At 45.3% G+C, this 19,040-nt stretch overlaps 1 protein-coding gene across 1 annotated transcript in view; it reads left to right on the top strand.

Moving 5' to 3' along the window:
- Window positions 1-360: 360 nt before the first annotated feature.
- Window positions 361-19,040, top strand: part of LOC142570559 (uncharacterized) — a 37,684-nt gene continuing 19,004 nt past the window's right edge. The window contains exons 1-3 of the mRNA XM_075678932.1: window positions 361-397; window positions 1,268-1,284; window positions 8,956-9,113. Of these exons, the coding sequence (XP_075535047.1) occupies window positions 361-397; window positions 1,268-1,284; window positions 8,956-9,113 (212 nt within the window). The remainder of the gene's footprint in view (window positions 398-1,267; window positions 1,285-8,955; window positions 9,114-19,040) is intronic.

A 19,040-nucleotide genomic window follows, 5' to 3' on the forward strand; every position in this document is an offset into this window, starting at 1 on the left:
GCCACTTTTTGCCATCAGAAAGCGAGCACTGCGCACAGTACACACTTGAAAGGCAGGCAGACACGAAGAAAAATATGGAGGACGCTTAAGCTTCGCCTTTCAGATTGGAAGCCCCCAATGGCAGTCAAAGATCCCTGACAGCTTTTTACACTTCCCGGCTACTGGAGCGTGTGTAACTGCAATGTTTACATGGAAACGCTTGCCGCGACCGCTGTGCACGAAGGCGAGCTTTGTGGTCTAACGACGGCCTCTTGCGTGGGCCGCGATGCAGCGGAGGCGAGCGGCAGCTTGAGTTAATGCAAGGAACCGGGCCTGCCACTCTGTGGGCCCCGAGAAACCCATCCCTCCGGCACGCGCAATATGGCGCACGCCGCGGCCGTCTGTGAAGCCGTGGCCGGTTTGTGTGTGTGAAGGCGTTTCTTTCAGATTTCGCGTAAAAGAATTATGTTTTCTCTTATAGTCAAATTACATTCCAGGAGCTACCATATCTCTAGGTTGTGTGGATGTCCTAGTTTACGATTTTTCTACATATTTTAGCTTGACAAACTCAATTAGTACAGTCAATTTCTTGCATCATATGGAAGGCCTTGGTATACGTGCTGCGAAAATATTTGTGGTGAACTGATGTCCGACGCGGGGCGCCGCATTTTCTGCAACTCGTACTCCCTAACGTTATCGCGTTAAAAGTGCCTGCTTCCAAGCCAGGGGCTCTAACAGCTCTTAGCCCGCCTTCCCGCCAAAGTTACCGAATCCAGCGCCACCTTTCATTGCCTTCAAAAGAAGAAAGAAAAGAAAACGAAAGGCAACGCAAATAACATCAGCAAGTCAAAAACAATTAACGGCCACGTCACGCAGGTCTCTTAAGGATATGCATCAGGATTTATATACGCGTGATGTGGAGAAGCGTGACGGGTGGCGCGAGCTCTTCCTTAGCGTGAATTTGCCGGTTCTCGCACATGACATCTTGCGTCACGCATAAACAAAAGCGAATGTTGGTTTTCTCGAGCCACGTCATGCTTGGGTTGAGAAAAACAATGCGTGTTTTCAGTCACGTGGTGCTCAAAACGATGTTTACGTTGCCAATGAGCGGGTTTCACGCTTACTACGCGTGAAAATATTTAGAGTGTAAGTTTGCCATTCCCTTGCCAAGCTATCGATAAGGTATCCGCCATCCAAATCTAGCAAAAGCTGTTAGTTGCCAACATGTCTGGTTGCACCCGTGATGCAACATCTCAATTTCCTTAGTGCTGTCTTTATTTCGGAACAGGGAAATCTGTGACGCAGGTATGTATCAGATAAATTGTCGCAAATACGTACAAGGAGTGTTTATTTGCAAGAGATCTCTGATGTCATAGTCACCATTAGCTTCGATGGAGTGCTACTTCTAACGCAGCGCGATAATCTCTATAGAAAGTGTTCAAACATGACAAACAGACATACTTTTCTGCCTTGTGACCATATTACAAAGACGGTTACAACATATTATAGGGCAAAAACTAGCATATTTCAGTACCAATACAGATGTGTTTTAAGCGTCCTTCTGCTTTTCCTTCATGCCGCTTGGGATGCGCGTTTTCGACGTGGTGCATGCAATAATGACAAGGTGATGTTACAAATTTATATTCCAGAAATAACATATCGACAACACTTACCAAATGAGTAGAGTAAAAAGACGGGAAGAGCGTTCCTTCAAAGAAACCTACATTGAAACCAACGTACTCAAGCATTCACAGTGTACACAACATAATAATGGCAGCGAAATTGCACCGCAAGTGTAGTGCAGGTCCAGTTCGTCCTTGTGATGGTGCGCTATACCTTTGTGAAATGGTACACAAAAATGCATTGGTGATTTTAAGCTAAATGGGAAAAAATGCGCCAGCATTCTGTCTCTCCTCTTTGCGGTCCGGCACATAATTTCAACCGCGTTCCCCACAAAGGAACATTTTGTTGGGGAGCTCTCTTAACAAAACATCCTGCCTATTCGAGGAGACATAACACACACACACACACACACACACACACACACACACACACACACACACACACACACACACACACACACACACACACACACACACACACACACACACACACACACACACACACACACACACACACACACACACACACACACACACACACACACACACACACCACATGCTTCTAACATGTATTCATGACACTTATACTGGGTTGGGAATTCCTGCATTTTGCTTCAGCCGTCATTTCTTGTAGAGAGGAAGTTGTCCATATCACGGATATAGCGTTTGCACCTGTTACGGACTCTTCGCCTTCATTCGTGATCTTGGCCATCGCTGCAGACTAAGTCCCGCGTCCTGGTCACGAAGACATTGTAGCCGCATCATCCAGTCAAATCGCCGACGGAGACGCACTAGTCCCCCCTTTTTCCCGCTGTACTTCTCGCGGAATTCTCGCTGCCGCTTGTCTGTTCCGGTTTTTCACGTGGCCGCGCCCTTCTGTCTGCTCGCAACACAACCCCAGATCCTGTGATGCTGCCCAAAGGGATGACTGTGGCAACCATCGCCTACGCCCAACCTATCTCTATAGTCACGCTTTGCCCTTCATCGCCAACCACCCTCAAGTCTGCATGATTCTTTCCCTCCTCCAGCCGTTCTTGGGTCTGACCTAACAGCCCCGCAGTCCAAAGCCTTACTGGTGGTCTTGGCGAAGCACAATACCTGTTTCAATAGCTGTTTCCCTGTGTTAAGCCAAACTTCTACGTCTACACACCGAATCAAAGCCGATTGTACCGCTATAATACGGCGACGGCCCTATCGTGTATCGCAGTCCGAACGCAAGGTCAATGAGCAACAGGTTGCTTACATGCTTGTGCGGAAGATAATAGGACCATCATCTAGCCCCTGGGCTTTTCCCGTGGTTCTGGTAAAGCAAAAAGATGGCTGCGTTCGCTTTTGCGTTGATTATCCAGTAATCCCGTAATGCTCATCCTCCTGTATGTATATATATATATATATATATATATATATATATATATATATATATATATATATATATATATATATATATATATATATATATATATATATATATATATATATATTGTTACGTGAGGAAGAGAGAGAGGAAGAAGAGCATCGCGAGATGCTGGCTGCTGCGTGTTGTTCTTGTCAGCCATTTTTAACCCCATTGACTCTGTTTGTATATACCTTGTAAATAGAGTCTTCTATCCCCAACATCCCCATAACATATTGGGGGAGGTGCGGGGCATACTACTGTATTCTGGCCGGGTCTCTACCACTCTGTGCATCGTTATGCCGCGACTTGCGAATTGTGTTAACGCCGGAAGAAACCTCCCCTGCAACATGTCGGCCGATTCCATCCAATTGAAGTTCCTTCTGAACCATTGTTTCGCGTAGGCCTTGACCTGCTTGGCCCTTTTCCGACGACGACTAGAGGGAATAAGTGGATCGCTGTCGCTCCTAATTACCCGACACGCATAGCGTGTCGGGTAATTAGTAGCTAATGGACATCTTATACGGTGTGATCGGTATCCAAGCTGAAGTGAGCAGTTTGGAGCAGCAGCTGAAGTGAGAAGCCGTAATGTTTGGTGTGATATGAACGTTAACAGTATCTTTACAATATGAGAGGATGCCTAACTTGATGGAACGTGAATTTAGTTTACACTGACTCGCTCCGATATTTCTAATTTGAAGCTAGTGAAATGTTTCTCTTGCGCAAAATTTTGCCCTAGTTACCAGTACTTGAAAGCGGAGAGGCTTCTGTTCTTCTTGATTAGATACAAACCAACTACCTGATATACTATTCAACTGCCCTGGTGTGCTTATTCGAGAGAACAAGCATACTAGCACGACGTTACAGAGGGTAAGGGGACGCGGCGACACCCTTTGATCATGGTAATTAAATCAGACTACACGCTAATGCTGCCGTGAACACGAAATAACGAATACGACTGAAATCCATGCAGCGGGGAATGTGTAGCGCCTCTGTAAAAAGATAGGTCATGCTTTCCTGCGGCTCGGTTCAACTCCCGCCATCTCAACTGACTAATGACTTTATGGCGCCTTCACACGGCTATTGGCTGAATGCGAAACATCACAAGAAATAATAACTTTATTACCGGCCACAAAAGAGCTTGCAAAACTAACGACGTCCGTGATAGTGGAATTACGTCAAATGTCACACACTGCGTTCATAGTGCTTATAAAAAAATTCAATTCTCTCGTTCGGATACTTTCGGTATTTAGGAAGGGTCGATCTTTCTTGTGATATCCACTTATTAGAATTCACAACCGAGTTATATTCCAGTGTGAACCGGTATGAATGCCAAAAACAAAATGGAAGGCATACTTTAAGACTTCGCCAAGGCGCTTGACCGTCTAGCTCACTGGGGCGTCAGATCAAGTTTATCTGCCCTTCGACTCGAACCTTTAACGTGGTCGTGGTTGAGAATTTTTTTGTGCCTTTGCCGCCAGTTTTCACTGATAAGTAGCTTAAGCTCCCCCTTTCAGAGTTAAATTCTGGTACCCCATTGGGTAGCGTACTACGCATACTCCGGTTGCTAATCCACATTAAAGATCTGCTCACTACCATTCTGTACTGCGTGCGACTATTTGCTCATGATTGCGTAATTTATCCAGCCATTGATACTTCCAGAGATCACTAGGCCCTGCAACATGACCTTAATCTCCAACAGTGGTGTGATAGATGGCAAATGACAACACTTCCAAATGCAAAGCTATTAGCACTAACCGCAAGAAAGCAACCTGACTTCTCTTACGCCATTTATACGGCTCTAGTGCCTCGCACGTCCTCAAATTATTGTCTTTGTGCTCATCTTACTTCTAGCCTATAATGGTCCACCCATAAAAAACAGGTAACTGCGAAAGCTATGAAAATTGTAAGATTTCTGCGCTGCTACTTGCGCAGCTGCCCATCCGACGTTGTAAACCGTGCTTACTTGTCATTTGTGCGCCCGCAGATCGATTATGTCTCGCCTATTTGTTTACCACATCAGGAATATTTAATCTTCGCTTTTGAAGCACTGCAAAACCACGCAATTTGGTTCGTATAGCGTACCTACGATTGACACTTCAGAACAGGAAATTAAATTACGCTCATTGCCCTTTAACCTTTAGAAATGTGCCGTTCTCCTGCCATTCTGTACCTGTTTTACAACGAAGCTAATTACCTCCATCCTCTGCATGCGTTCCCCGGGGAGTGCGCTGGTCGGCTTACATCCGTGTGCGACAAAACACTGTGCGCGACGATCCGGGAAACAGTGCAATACGGGGCGGACCCTCGGGGGAGGTGAGATTTTCCTCAACATACACACACTAAGCAAAATAGACCCGGCCCAATACGATGACTGCTATCCTTGGCGCGGTAACAGAGCGGCCCTCAAGCACATCGCTTGGCGTTGCAAACAAAGACCAGCAGAGGTTAACTCACCGCTAATCACACGAATTTGAAAGGTCGTGGGAGGCGCGACTAGGGGCCCGACACGAGCTGGGAAGCCGGCAGGAAACCTTGAGCCAGTCCGAACGAGCCGCTAAAGCCAGTGAGGCCCTGGAATAGGGGTGCAACCCGCAAGAACTTCAGACCGCTATTTAAATTAAATATTTCGTCTTCCTTCTCCGCGCTATAGGCGCTCTGCCAGCTACCAAAAATAAATATAACATCTTGGGTTCAAATAGAACCACGTGAATTCGGCGTTGTTGGCTAAATTTTCGCTTCTCACTCTCTGTGTATGTATGTATATATATATATATATATATATATATATATATATATATATATATATATATATATATATATATATTAGAAAAGACAGCTAGTGCTGGAAATTGGCCTTCGTGTGCTTTAATTGTTTTACACACTGTTTCATGAATAATGAGAGGAGGAAAGAGTGTGGCAACGACACCTAGTGCGCGTTGACTGGAGTTCGCGCCGGAGGTGCCAGGCTGGCTGCAGTAGCAGTGGCAGCATATGCATGGGCGGTGTGGTGAACGCGGATGCGCTTGTGTCGGCGTACTGTGGTGCGGTCGTAAATATAATATATATATATATATATATATATATATATATATATATATATATATATATATATATATATATATATATATATATATATATATATATATATATGTATATATATGTATATGATTTGATAACGTATGCGGCCCATGTATGCAGACTAAAGAGCTTCGGGCCCCACGGATTTTTCGTGATGCATCTATAGGTCAGGGACGTTTAGTCTCCCGTCACAAACAGGATCCCGCATGTCTAGTGGCTTCACAGTCACTTACGCTATGGTCGCCTACCGGCTCACACGCTGGATTTCAATTTATCTGCGTTTCCTCGTGCCATGCGCCCTTGGAATGGCCCACCGTGTGGCATAGTTTCCCTACCCAACCCCGTGGCCTTTCGGGAAATGCTCCAGCAGCATTTGTTCCTTAAAGATGTCTAGAGAGTGCGGTTGACTCAAGGAAAGATGCTAGTGATTAGTTCTTCTTGCAAAATTTGCGCAATTGTTTTTGGACGCAAATGTAATCATAAAACACAAGACATGCTGTTGTCTATTCATAACGTCGACAGTCATCACTGCAGTGCCCAAAAAAATATTTGTAGTGTATGGGGAAAGCTTCTTGTTTCCCGTCTGTAGCTTGGAGCAGCGCAGATCAGACGCACCAACAACGCAGCACGTGTACATACATATGAAGGGTCGCCGCAGAGCAGACTGGACAACAACCACCACAGCAGGCACATGTGATTATTACTTACAAGGCCACAATCCGCCGCCATGCGTGCGCCAAAAGCGATATTGATAGTGAACCGAGTGCGCGATGTGTGCACGAGGCGGCGCCCTACGTAACGGTATAGCGAGGGAAGCTCGCGGTAAAATTCGTTATGAAGAACGACTGAGGAATATGGAAGAAAGCAAGTGGTTGGGAGAGCGTTCAAGTATTTGTGCGGGAAGAGCATTGACATTCACAGTGGTGTAAAAAAACTAGGAAGCTTACCGGCAACCATGCGGCCGCTATTGTCAGCTACATGGCAACATAGAACGTGTAGCGGAAAGTCAGAGAGGCTAAGATAATCTCATGGGGTGGCAGCAATGAAAAAAAAGGAACCTGCTATGAGTAACAATTTAAGAGAAAAGACGAAATCAGTAAAGAAACAAATCATGATAATTCAAATGGAAGCTTATTACTTTTCAAAGCGAGATCAGGACTCCTTAGAACACGCACTTAGAAAGTGAGATACAACAACGAAAAAGAATCATGTGCTTGATGCGGTATAGCTAGGGAAACGATGAAGCATGTTCTATTAGAATATGAAAATTGCTTCCCAGCAGTCGATTTAGGCAAGCCTGGCCTCCTTGAAGGCCTTGGTTTGCACATGGTCAGATAGGTGATGCATTTGACAAAGTAAGACAGAGTTTCGTGGAGCAAGCCACCACCCTGTTTGAAAGGGGAAGCTCATAACATACACCTATCCATCCATTCAAATCTCAAATAAAACTGCTGCTACCACATCTGTCCCTTTATGCATTATTTTACAACTATATGAACTAAGAAAGTACCCGTCGCATAATATTCAATATAATGGCAAGTGGCACACCACCTCTCAACATTTGACTGTTTTATTGTGTGTAACATTCGAGGCAGCAAGTAAAAACAGCAGTTTTCTTTATGGTGTCAGTGAGCAATTGTCACAATTTCCGTAAATGCTTTATATTTCTTTCAGCGTCAGGCGAACTTACCTTGTTACCACCGCTTCTGTAACGAGTCCGTACTTGCTGTAATTTGTTGACTTCTCTGTGGCATTTCGTACACCTAGGCCATGCAGACAATTTTGCTCAGCTGCTGGAAACATTTATTGCTACGTGACAATGGCACATACACGCAGCGCCTTCTGGAATCTTATGTTACTTCGGTAACACGTTATATCTGGGCCGTCCTACTAGACTACATTACCACCGATTTATCGCCAGTAAAAGCATCGGGCGAAGCGCATGATTATTTGTTTACTTATTTTATTTATTTACAGATACTGCTGTCTCAATACATGAGACATAGCAGGAGTGGATACACCAGACACTAGATCAAAACAACCTACATTGAATTTGAAACGTAATTACAAAATGTGGTTAGATAATTCTTTCAAAAACTCTTCATTAGGTTTTTCCCGCAAGGAACCAGCTAGGTTGTTCCAAATTTCAACAGTGCTTGGAAAAAATGAATACTTAAAACAGTTAAAACAACAGGCAGAGGAGATGCCTTCGCAGAGTTATGCGCTCACGCTAAATTTCAGTGATCGCTGAGATTTCGCTTTACTCTCATACTGCGATATACAGCCACATTAGCCACAGTGAAAGGTAAGGCGTGTACCAACTTGGTTCCTAATCAAGAATACATGTAATTTTGTTCAGTGATTAGCACATTGAGTGGTTTCGCCAATACATGTCCCGCCATAGATGAAAAGAATTTCATATGCCGCCCTACAGGACGCAACACATGCATGTTTTCGCATTAGTCTTCTGTAACTCGAATGTGACTCTTTGTGCCGTAGGGTGCAGTCGCATTTATCGCCACCTTTTTCACGTTGGAGACGACCTTGTACTTGCAACGCCCAACTTGTTTTTTGTTTCCTGTTCTTGAGGAGGAGGAGGACGAGGAGGAGGAGGAGAAGTAGGCGGAAAGACAGGGAGGTTAGCCAGTTCTCAGATCGGCTGGCATATATGGAAATTTACGTTTGAAGGGAGGAACAATTTAGAGACATCAAGTAAGAGAAGGAAAATGTATCGAACATGCCCGTACTTTTTGTTAGCTATATTGGAAGCAAAAACGATTGCTGACAATCATTATGATGAGTCACTTCTGCTGCTGTCTGTAGCAATTACAGGTTAAAGCCAATCCGCGTTCTTGAGTGTTGTGTTCACATACATTTCAGTGCTTCCCACTCGAGCAATCGTGGCACCAGATGTACAGAGACTTCGAGGAAGACCCTTACTTGGGAGGCAAGAGCAAGTGTGTCAAAGGCACACAGACTGGTGATTTCGTCGGCGATTCGGCGGTAGTAGTATTTGAATACCCACCTGACGGAATCAAGTAAGTCGAAGTTCCTCTATCTTTTTGAATGACACCATCCAAAGTTATTCCAAGCTTATTTAGAATCTAGCTGTATACCTATAGCTGTGAAAGATTAGTAACATAAGAAGAAAATTGTCTAGGTGCCGCAAAATAAGCAATCCATGCTCTATCAATAGACCATGTGTGCAACAAAAGGCACGAAACTTGATATGCCACCTGTTTACAGGACATAGTTCAATAAATCCCCGTTGTTAGTGGAAAATACTATCCATAGCAGACAGTTCGTTGCCTAAACAACAGGATCAAAGAACAACGACGTTAAGAATTGCGGAGAAAGTTTGGCTAGCTCCGCACTGCAGGACTTTCTCGTCCACTTTCTTGCAGTTGCGCCTTTCTGACAAAAAAAGTAAAGTGCCTCTAATTAGACTGATATTTGAATCAGCGAAAATTGAAAGCCTCGATTCTCAAAGCGCGAGCATCCCTTTCTATCTGTGTCAAGAAAGCAGTTATCGTTGTCAAATGTTGATTCGCCAGTGCGGGGCTTGCTCAAATATACACACACGAGGGGCACTTAAGTGGCTTCTGAGCTACTTGAGTGTCCCTTGTGCGTGTATATTTAAGTACGCCCTGTTTCAAACTAATCATTTGTGGAAGTTTGCGCATTTGGTGTAACATCCTTCTGTCCTTATTTTTGCGTTTCACTCGCCGTGTGTCATACGGACAATACCTGACTTCTACACTTATATTTAAATGCTTGCGAGTGCCGGTCCAGGTAAGTCCAATAAGTCGACCAAGAAATAATAAATAAATTAATATAGTAAGCAATCCAAACACGCAATTGCAAAGCCACATCTATCGGAGCTAAAAGGGTGTATTGCATATTGAGACATAATGAATACTAGCACCATTTGTTGCCCCTCTTCATAGAATTTGCTGCCACTAGCTGTGATGCCATCGTATCCAGTAAGCCTCTTAGAGCGTGACAGCTCTCATACTGCGATATACAGCCACATTAGCCACCGGGAAAGGTGAGGTGTGTCCCAACTTGGTTCCTAATGAAGAATTCATGTAATTTTGTTCAGTGTTCAGCATTGAGTGGTTTCGCCAATATATGTCCCGCCATAGATTAAAAGAATTTGATATGCCACCCTAGAGGACGCAACACTTACATGTTTTTGCATTAGTCTTCTCGAACGCGAATGTGACTCTTTCTGCCATAGGGTGCAGTCGCGTTTATCGCCACCATTTTCATGTTGGAGACGACCTTGTACTTGCAACGCCGAACTTGTTTTTTGTTTCCTGTTTTTGAGGAGGGGGAGAAGGAGGAGGAGGAGGAGAAATAGGCGGAAAGACAGGGAAGTTAGCCAGCTCTCAGACCGGCTGGCTACCATGTGCTGGGGAAAAGGGATAACGGGAATAAAAGATAATCGAAAACAGATGATACAAAAGAAGAGAAAAAGGAAGTAAGAAAGGGAGAGCAAAATAAAAGAGAACAAGGAAAGCAGAATACGGCACTGCTTAAGGTCTGTCTAAAAGATTAGCCTTACGCAAGAAGCGAACAACGGTTTCAAAGCCTTCTGTGCTGAGGACGGTCTTGGCCACAGTCCCAGGTCCTTTTCCTCCGACAACGGGCGTTTCGCAAGACTATTTAGCACTCTTGAAAGTTATTTCCTGGGCGAAATGAAGCGGGGACAATGACAGGGAAGGTGGGCGATTGTTTCACCGCAGCTGGAGTTACCGGGTGTAGGGGAGTTACGCCTACTGGACCAACCTTTCAGAATTCCAAGCGAATAATCCAAATTACTGGATAAAATAGAACGAGGACACCATGCCGCTCCTAGTCTGAAAATCACAGAACAGAAACAAGATGTACTCCTGTGACATCAGCAACGCAGTATGAAGGTTAAGCGTACAAGTTGCCCTTTTCAATAATTTACTGTTTCTGAGGTCAAAAGAAAGCAGTCTTACAACTGTAGAAGCGATATATTTATCACACATGTGTCCACCATTGTAGGTTTAACTAAACTCTAACAAGTGTTACTTTTTATTTAATACCTTACGACTAACGCTGCGTATTTGTACGCAATAATAAGCCTGTTGCATAGGATGGCCCACGTGCGTCATCGATATAGAAATGGTATTATGCTTGCTTACTAGAATGTTGAGTGTCACCTCGGATAGAAAGGGCAGCTACTAAAGTTAAATAATCGCGATCGAATACATTCTGTGATTACACACGCTTTATACTGGAATCGCTCGTGAGAATGAATAAATTATTTGTCCAAAATTATTTTCAGTATGGTTCAGGACAGAATCAGTTTCGTCGGCTCAACTGGTAACAGAGTAACACCTCTCTTGTTATGTTGCCTGAAAACTTAAGCGAGCATAATTTAGACAAAGACACAAGGAACAGGCGAGGATAAACCTACCTCGACATTGTGAGCCTACAAAATCTAGCAATGAAAACTTGGCCTAAAAATTACCGTACTTTACCGCGAAATATATCACCTTATTTTGAGATAGAACAAATCCTTGAATCATGAGGCGTTGCTTATGAAGCTTAGAAATCGTTCCGAAAGTTGGTCATATATTGATAGGCCATCGTCGAGACGACGCTTTATTCCAAGAAGGAAAAATAGTGCCGGTGCAAAAACGAACACGAGCCGATGATTGATGAGGACTTTGTACAGATGAAATTGAAATTCGCAGAAATGCTTACAATATCGTTATATGATAAATTTTTGTATTTATTTATTGATTTATTTGCTGAGTACATACTGCACTTCTTAAACCAAGCAGGAGGGACGAAAAAGGAACATACAGAGGAAACTGCACAGCTTATACGACTATAGAACGGAAAGATTTGCGTACTAATAAAAGTGTAGACAAACCAACCTGAATGAAAATAGTTAGAACGAAAAATTCCACAACTTTTTCAAATCAACCCAATGGGCTGAAAAAATTCGGATCCTCAAAGCATACATTTAAGATTTCTAAATTCATGTAAGAATTTCATTGATAACAGCTGTTATTGCATGTAAGGCGATAAGTATTGTCTACGTAGATATGTAGCAAAGTGGCTACAGCAATGCTTTTTGATGACAGAAAGTTTTTGACTCATGTTTGAGGAAGCTGTTATATCCAAACACTGACAAGCCTTATCGAAACATAAGTGATCGCTTGCACTTTACGGAAGTACTGTTGGAGACATCAACGGGCCCCATATCAAGGCTACAACTGTCATGTCAATTCAATCGCAATCTTTCTTTTTTTTTCTTTACCATTTCACGTACGTTCAGTCTGCATGCATACATATCATCCCAGTCGATTGCACAAATATGACAAAACATCTTTTTGGGTTGTGAGAATAGCGCACTGGTTCACTGAATTTGTAATGGATTACCAATTAGCCCAGTCGCACACCATGCTTCAGTATTTTTATTCAGGCCAGAAGAATCGATCTCTCAAAAATTATCGCGAAACAACGCAATATTATTTCTCAAAATGCTTCCCAAAGTTGTCGCAAGGGATGTTGTTTTGGTTGCTATCGCGAAAATCGCCGAAATCTTATTATGTTTTCAGTCTTATTATGTTTGCAGGTCCAGCTCATCACAAACAAGAATACTCTTAGTTACGCAAGACAGGATTTCACAAAATTGGAGAGGAATCCTTCTCTTAGCAATAATGTGCCTTTGCATAACTTGAAAGAACTTATCTCGAACAACCCTCTATATTTTGCTTAATCGAAAAAAATGGATGGAGCTTAGACAATCTTAAGAGATACCACTTGTTGTAGCCAGCATAAAGGTACAAGGCCTTCCTCTTTCGTGGACACAAAAGTGGCTATGCGGAATGAATAACACGATAATTCTATTTTCTATGAAAACCTGCTCACGAGAATGCATTTCTTTCCTGGAAGCAAAAAGTATGGAATACCTCGCATAGCCGTGGCGTGTTTTTTACGTTACAGAAATACAACGTTCAAGCTGATGTCTTCGCCTGGTTACACAGCCAAAAACGTTCTCAAAGTGCAGCCCGTTGACAGTAAGAAAACTTTCGTTCTACCATATTGTGAATACTTAGCCGAAACACGAGTTGGCGTTAAGCCATTCTTTTGAAATAGATATATACGAAGACACGCGAGAAGGATTCCGGAAATTTTTGCAACTCCTCCGTAACTGTGAACTCAGTTTGTGTGATAGCAGCCTGGAAAACGCATTCTTGCTGACCGACATTATCGCCTTTTCGGGCCTTCTCAATGAGTGAAAAAAAATACTACGACTCCCAGAGCCTCTGTTAGGCGCAAAATCTTGGACCCACTACCAAATAAGCGTGAACGTGGCGCATAATCTGAGTAAAAAGACGCTTCCCGTTCCCTATTCGAAATATCACTTCGATTCCGAGTAGGGGCGTGGGAAGGGTGAGCGCGGGGTGAAGTTTCATTCTGTTGCTTGAATACTGTGCGTCAAGCTTAAAATAAGGGACTACTACCATGACCAGGCTGGCTTAGCTGCCATGCCTGCACCTTCCATTCGCGCAGCTCGGCTTACATATCCAGCCGTGGTGGTGTCGTGCATATCGCGTTGAGCTACAAAGCCCGAGGGAGCGGTATCGAATTGCAGCTGCAGCAGTCTGATTTCGATGTAGATGAAATGCAAGATTACCCGGGTACCGTGCATTGGGTGCAGGCTAAAGTAGCTCAGGTGGGCAAAATTAATCTGGAGTCCTTTACTACGGCGCCTCTCATAATCATACCATGGTTCTGGCATGTAAAATCTCAGAATTTAGGCTGGAGTTCCACGGGACGTAATACATAGGTTCGTAACACTAAATCTTCGTTCAAAGCATTCGACTTCCGTCAAAAAATAAACCTGCTTGAAAAATAAACAGGTGGGTAAATTATAATAAAGGACACTTTAGTACGCACGGACACATGCAAGAGCGATAAGACAACACAGATCAAGAAAAACGGAGGCGAGTCACTGCAAAAAAGCGTGTCCCGCATTTCCGGCACATGTCCATACATGTAAAAAAAGAAATATTTGAATGCTTTGAAAGTCGCCTCGTCAAGGCCGCTAACTGGCTGCGGTCTTAGTATCGACCCTAATGGCAATGCACGATGTCCATCTGTCCTCAGCTAGCAGTGCTGCTGTTGAATTTGCTGGGCCCACATTGGACAGTACAGCGACACACAGGCCATATATCAACGCCGTAGCCCAACTACCAAGTTCACAGGAGCATGAGATCGAACTATAGTGGAAGCGATGGCGGTGTGTAGCGTTTCTGCTTTTTTTTTTCGTTCGACGCGGCTGAAGCTGAGAGTAAGCAGGTGACCTGACGGAAACCACGAAACCTTGATGTCGACCATCGTCGGGGCACTAGAAAGGATACATTCACACAGAAAACAGACCTTGGAGCTCTGAACTGCTTTCGCAGTAAAACAGCGATTGATTAACGTAAGAATGAAGCATATTATCAAGCATAGCCGACACACGTGAAATTGCGTGTACAGTGGCACATGGTGGTGATCTTAAGGCGGTGTATAGACGACGAGGTAGTTTAGAAAGTTATCTACTCGCCATCGCCATATCTTCACAACCAGTAAAACCCAAGGCTGCCCTTTTGTCATAAGTCTGCATGACAAATTGGTGCAGGTTCTGGGTATAACGACGTACTCCATGCACCAGAAATGGACGAGCTTCGGCAGCCGGTACACCAGCCCTGCGCTTGTGGACACTCCATTATATAGGGCAAGCTGAAGGCAACGATGCCTGCCTCCAGAATTGGAACTCACTGCCGAGAGAGCAACAACGACAAACTCGAAACTCCATGAAATGCCCTACACAGACCTACGGTACCATTCAGAACCAGCGGATGCGGAACACATTTCACGGAGAAGAATTTTCAGATTTGGAAAATTGACTGGCTAACTTTCAATGTGTCGCTGATTTATATCACTTGGATGTCGCCGCAACCCTCTGCAACCTCTACTTTAGCTTATACGGCGGCGCACGCCGCCGGTTTCAAAATAGAGAAGGCTCTTAACTTCGGGCATCAATTCGGGCGTCGGTGCACCAAGTGCTTCGCAAGCGTTAATCACCTAGAAAGGGCTGAATGTGCGCTCCAATCCCGTGTTAAGCTGCGAAATGAGGCCTTTAAGATACAAGTCAAATACATAAAGCGTCTCTTCAACCGAGTGAATCCTACGGTGCTGGATCACAAAAAGCTGTGCCACCCCGCTCGAGCCCTAACCATGGAGATAATACATCATCGGCGGTTTGGCTTATTTTACAGTGAAACGAACGCAGTATCAAGTCCCGGCATGTCCGCAGCCTCCTCAAGCAGCAGCTCCAACTGGGCTCGCCAGTTTGTTCGCTCTGTCATACGCGAGGAACTTCGAAACTTCTATGAAGAGAGCCAGCCTGCGGTTCGTTCCATACCCAGTGTAATCTGCGATGAGGTCCAGCAAGCCCGTAGGATTTCTTTGCCTAGCGATGTGATGATGGCGCCTGCGCTCACAGCAATTCAGCGCCTGAAATATGAGTAAGCCGCCTTGCGACACTCCGTGCCAACATTTTGCTGCGAAGCCGCTGTGCATTCCGAACGTCCAATCTCGATCCAACCAGCCCACGCTGGTTTAGGCTTCGACGGCCGCCTTGCGTCCACGTGGAATCTGATATCTGGAACGCTTCGAACACTGGACCACTTTGCTACACTGTGGTGAGGCCGGTCACAACCGCGAGTGCCTATACTGATAACTCGGACTGCACCATTTTTCTGTAAACTCGCCGTCGTCCGTAGTTGGCTGCACGCCAAGAAAAATCGAAGATTATCTCGAGCAGCAACGTATGTAAGTTTGACGACGTGACTAGTCTGTCACCTGATCACCAACCATTTGGCCACGTTTCGGAGGGGTGGCACTGGAGCGCTCGCCAAGCACTTGTCTGGAAAACTGAGGCGGCATTCGGGAGTTAGGTACAGACATTTGACCTGCGGAATACCTTCTATTGAAGCTTGCATGAAATAACGAAGGTTCAGTGAACATAACAGGGTTTAGACGTAATGAAGACAACGAATGCCGGCTTCGCTGCCGGGACAAGAAATCGCCGGCGTCCTCATCAGAACTTGATGACATGGTCAAGCTTGAAATACGTGTGCTGCTGGACGGCATTTAGGTCAGCACTTTAGCGGATACGCGCGCGGTATATTAATGTACTACAAGTGGGAAGCTGGCGGGGGTTCTGTAGAAGTTATCATGTCATGGAATTGGTCGCGCAATCGCACAGCTATCGACCACATCGCTATCCCGTTGGGCTGTCGTATGGTCCGTCGACATTTGAACTCACGTGCCGAATCCCGCGGAAATGGTCTACAGTTCATATCCGCATGGACTTTATTCACATTTACAATGTAAATATATATAACTTTGAGCGTATCATGACCTTCTGAATAGAATCTGTTTATATGAAATATGGGATCTGTGTCGCCCTCTCCTCTAAGAATTGCGAAACGCCGCTCCCAAAACAAGGAATTATTACCGGTGATTAGGGTTTCACTATTCCACGATAGCCCTTTCGCGTTTCCGCTAAAAAACCCGAGGCCAATCACACCCAAGTAACGAAAGTGTTGCACTGTGGCACCATGTAACCATCCAACATTCCGTGGTCCTCGCCCGACGGTCTTGCTAAAGATCAAGTCGCAACACAGCGCTTCTGCTTCGATTACAGGAAGCTAGACAGTGCTGCTAAAATAGACGTTATCTGCCACCACGTGTCGACAACCGCTTACGCAGGCCTCGCCAGTATTTAGGCCGTAATAAATTAGGTTTTTCGGTAATGGCCGTAAATAATTTTATTCAGTATTCTCATCAGTTGATGAGAGTGGCTATTGACACATTGTGGTCGATGAGCGAAACGGAGTAAAGACTGCGTTTGTAAGTCCGGATGACCTCTACACCTCCCATAGTTCTTCCTTTTAGCCTCTATTCTACTCCAGCCACTTTCCAGTGAATTATGAATACTGTTCTCGCTGTCTTGAAGTAGCAAATTGGTCTAGTGTAACCCGTTCATGTAGTTATCGTCCAGAGTTTCAATGAACATCTGAAGCACCTTAGAACGGTTCTTAAAGTCATCCGCTCAGCCGAAATCGCTGTGAGACTTCAAATGTGTCTTAGGATATTGAGGACCAGAAAATTTTGCAAGAAGTTGTGAGCGACGATGGAGTTCAACACGATCTCGGCAGGGCCACTGCCATCGCCGCCTTTCTTGTTCCTTCAGACAAAAGAGCAGTACAAAGTTCCCTCGGCTTGTGCGCTCATTATCGTGGATTCGTTGGAAACGTTTCCAAGATAGCCGAGCCTCTCAATCGGCTCAGCAGAGCAGACCTACACTTCGCGAAAACCACAGAGCAAATAAGTGCCTTTAGAGGTCTACGACCACGCTTGCAGGCAGCAGCTGTACCTGCCCATTTCGGGGAGGCGGCGACTATAGAGGTACACACAGACGCAAGCAATGTCGGGTTTGGCGCTGTTTTTGTACAGCAACTGGGCGGCCTTTAACAGGTCATAGCCTATGCCAATCTCACTCTCTTACAAGCTAAGCCTAACCATTTTACTTCAGAAGAAGCGTGCTTGGAGAGCGTGGGGGCCATGATAAAATTCCAGCCTCACCGATATGGAGGCCCCATCAAAGCGCTGACAGATCACCACTCACTGGGCTGGCTGGCCATCCCTGAGTTCCGTTTTGTCGTCTATCTCGTTAGACTCTGCGCTTTGCACAAACTTTATGCCATGATTGTGTACAAGTCTGGGTGCAAGCACGAAGAAGGCGATGCACTTTCGTGCACCCCCGTCGAACATCCCGCGAGATGTTCAGTGGTTTTCTCGGTGTCGTTACTGATTCTAATTTGATGTCGTGGATTCGACGGGCCTAAGAGTTACAGCCACGATCAACTAGAGGGCCGGAAATGTAAGTTGCTTGCCACATTCATCTCACACTGTCCATGTCCTGTTTCTGGAGAGGCATGCTTTACAAGAAAAACACCCGTGGCAGAGATGAAGACTGTCTCTCATCGTGTCCACTGGCCTCCGGGACGACAAACCTACGTCGGGGCACTTAGGCTTCTCGAGTACTATCGCCTAAGTGTGCCGGCTGTAACACTGACTACGACTATTAATTAGAGTTCACCGCTTGTGATATGATGTCTTGAATGTCCGCGCCGCAAGTGACCACCTATGAAGACTGTTGGGTCATTTAAACAAATTCGGCTTCTCAAGCGACTTTTTGACCACGTGGGCATGGGCGTCTTGCGCTGGAGTTTAGGTATAGTAGCGGCGCCTGGTGGCGGTGCGCGAAACGTTATCTGGGTAGTACCGGCTTGGGTAGTATTGAGCCCTGGCTGCGGCGAAGCACGTTTCTAGCCCGAGTTTAGCGTCGATGCACACCTTTTTCTGCCTTGCTGCGAGTGCGAAAAGGCTCGCCACTACTCGCAGACCACGCTGACCACGCTGCGAGCTAGCCGCAGCCTATAGTTTAACGAAAACGGACTCTCCGTGAGACGTAATGCTGGAAGCAGAAGGAATCGGCGACGCTGATCCGGAGAGACCTAGCTCAGCCTCGAAAAAGCGTAACCGTCAGTACTTCTGCGTCGTGGGCAGCCATGAACAAGAAAGCCTGAATCCCAACATCAGATCCTACCGTTTTCCTTCAAGGCCTCGCGAAGCGGAGCGTCGGGAGCGCTGGATATACCTGCAGTTCGTCGCGCTGGATGAGCGAAACTTCGCCCCATGCTGACGACTTCGCCTGTCTTGAAGCTTGCTTGATTATCTGCGTTCCAAAATTTGATCTTTTGCACCTACAGTCCCGACGGCAGCCCTACATAGCAGCAGGCATGGCTGGTGATTCACTATTGGAGACCCGGCCACAGCGACAATGAACAATTCGACTG

Source organism: Dermacentor variabilis, chromosome 2, assembly GCF_050947875.1.
Source record: "Dermacentor variabilis isolate Ectoservices chromosome 2, ASM5094787v1, whole genome shotgun sequence".
NCBI lineage: Eukaryota > Metazoa > Arthropoda > Arachnida > Ixodida > Ixodidae > Dermacentor > Dermacentor variabilis.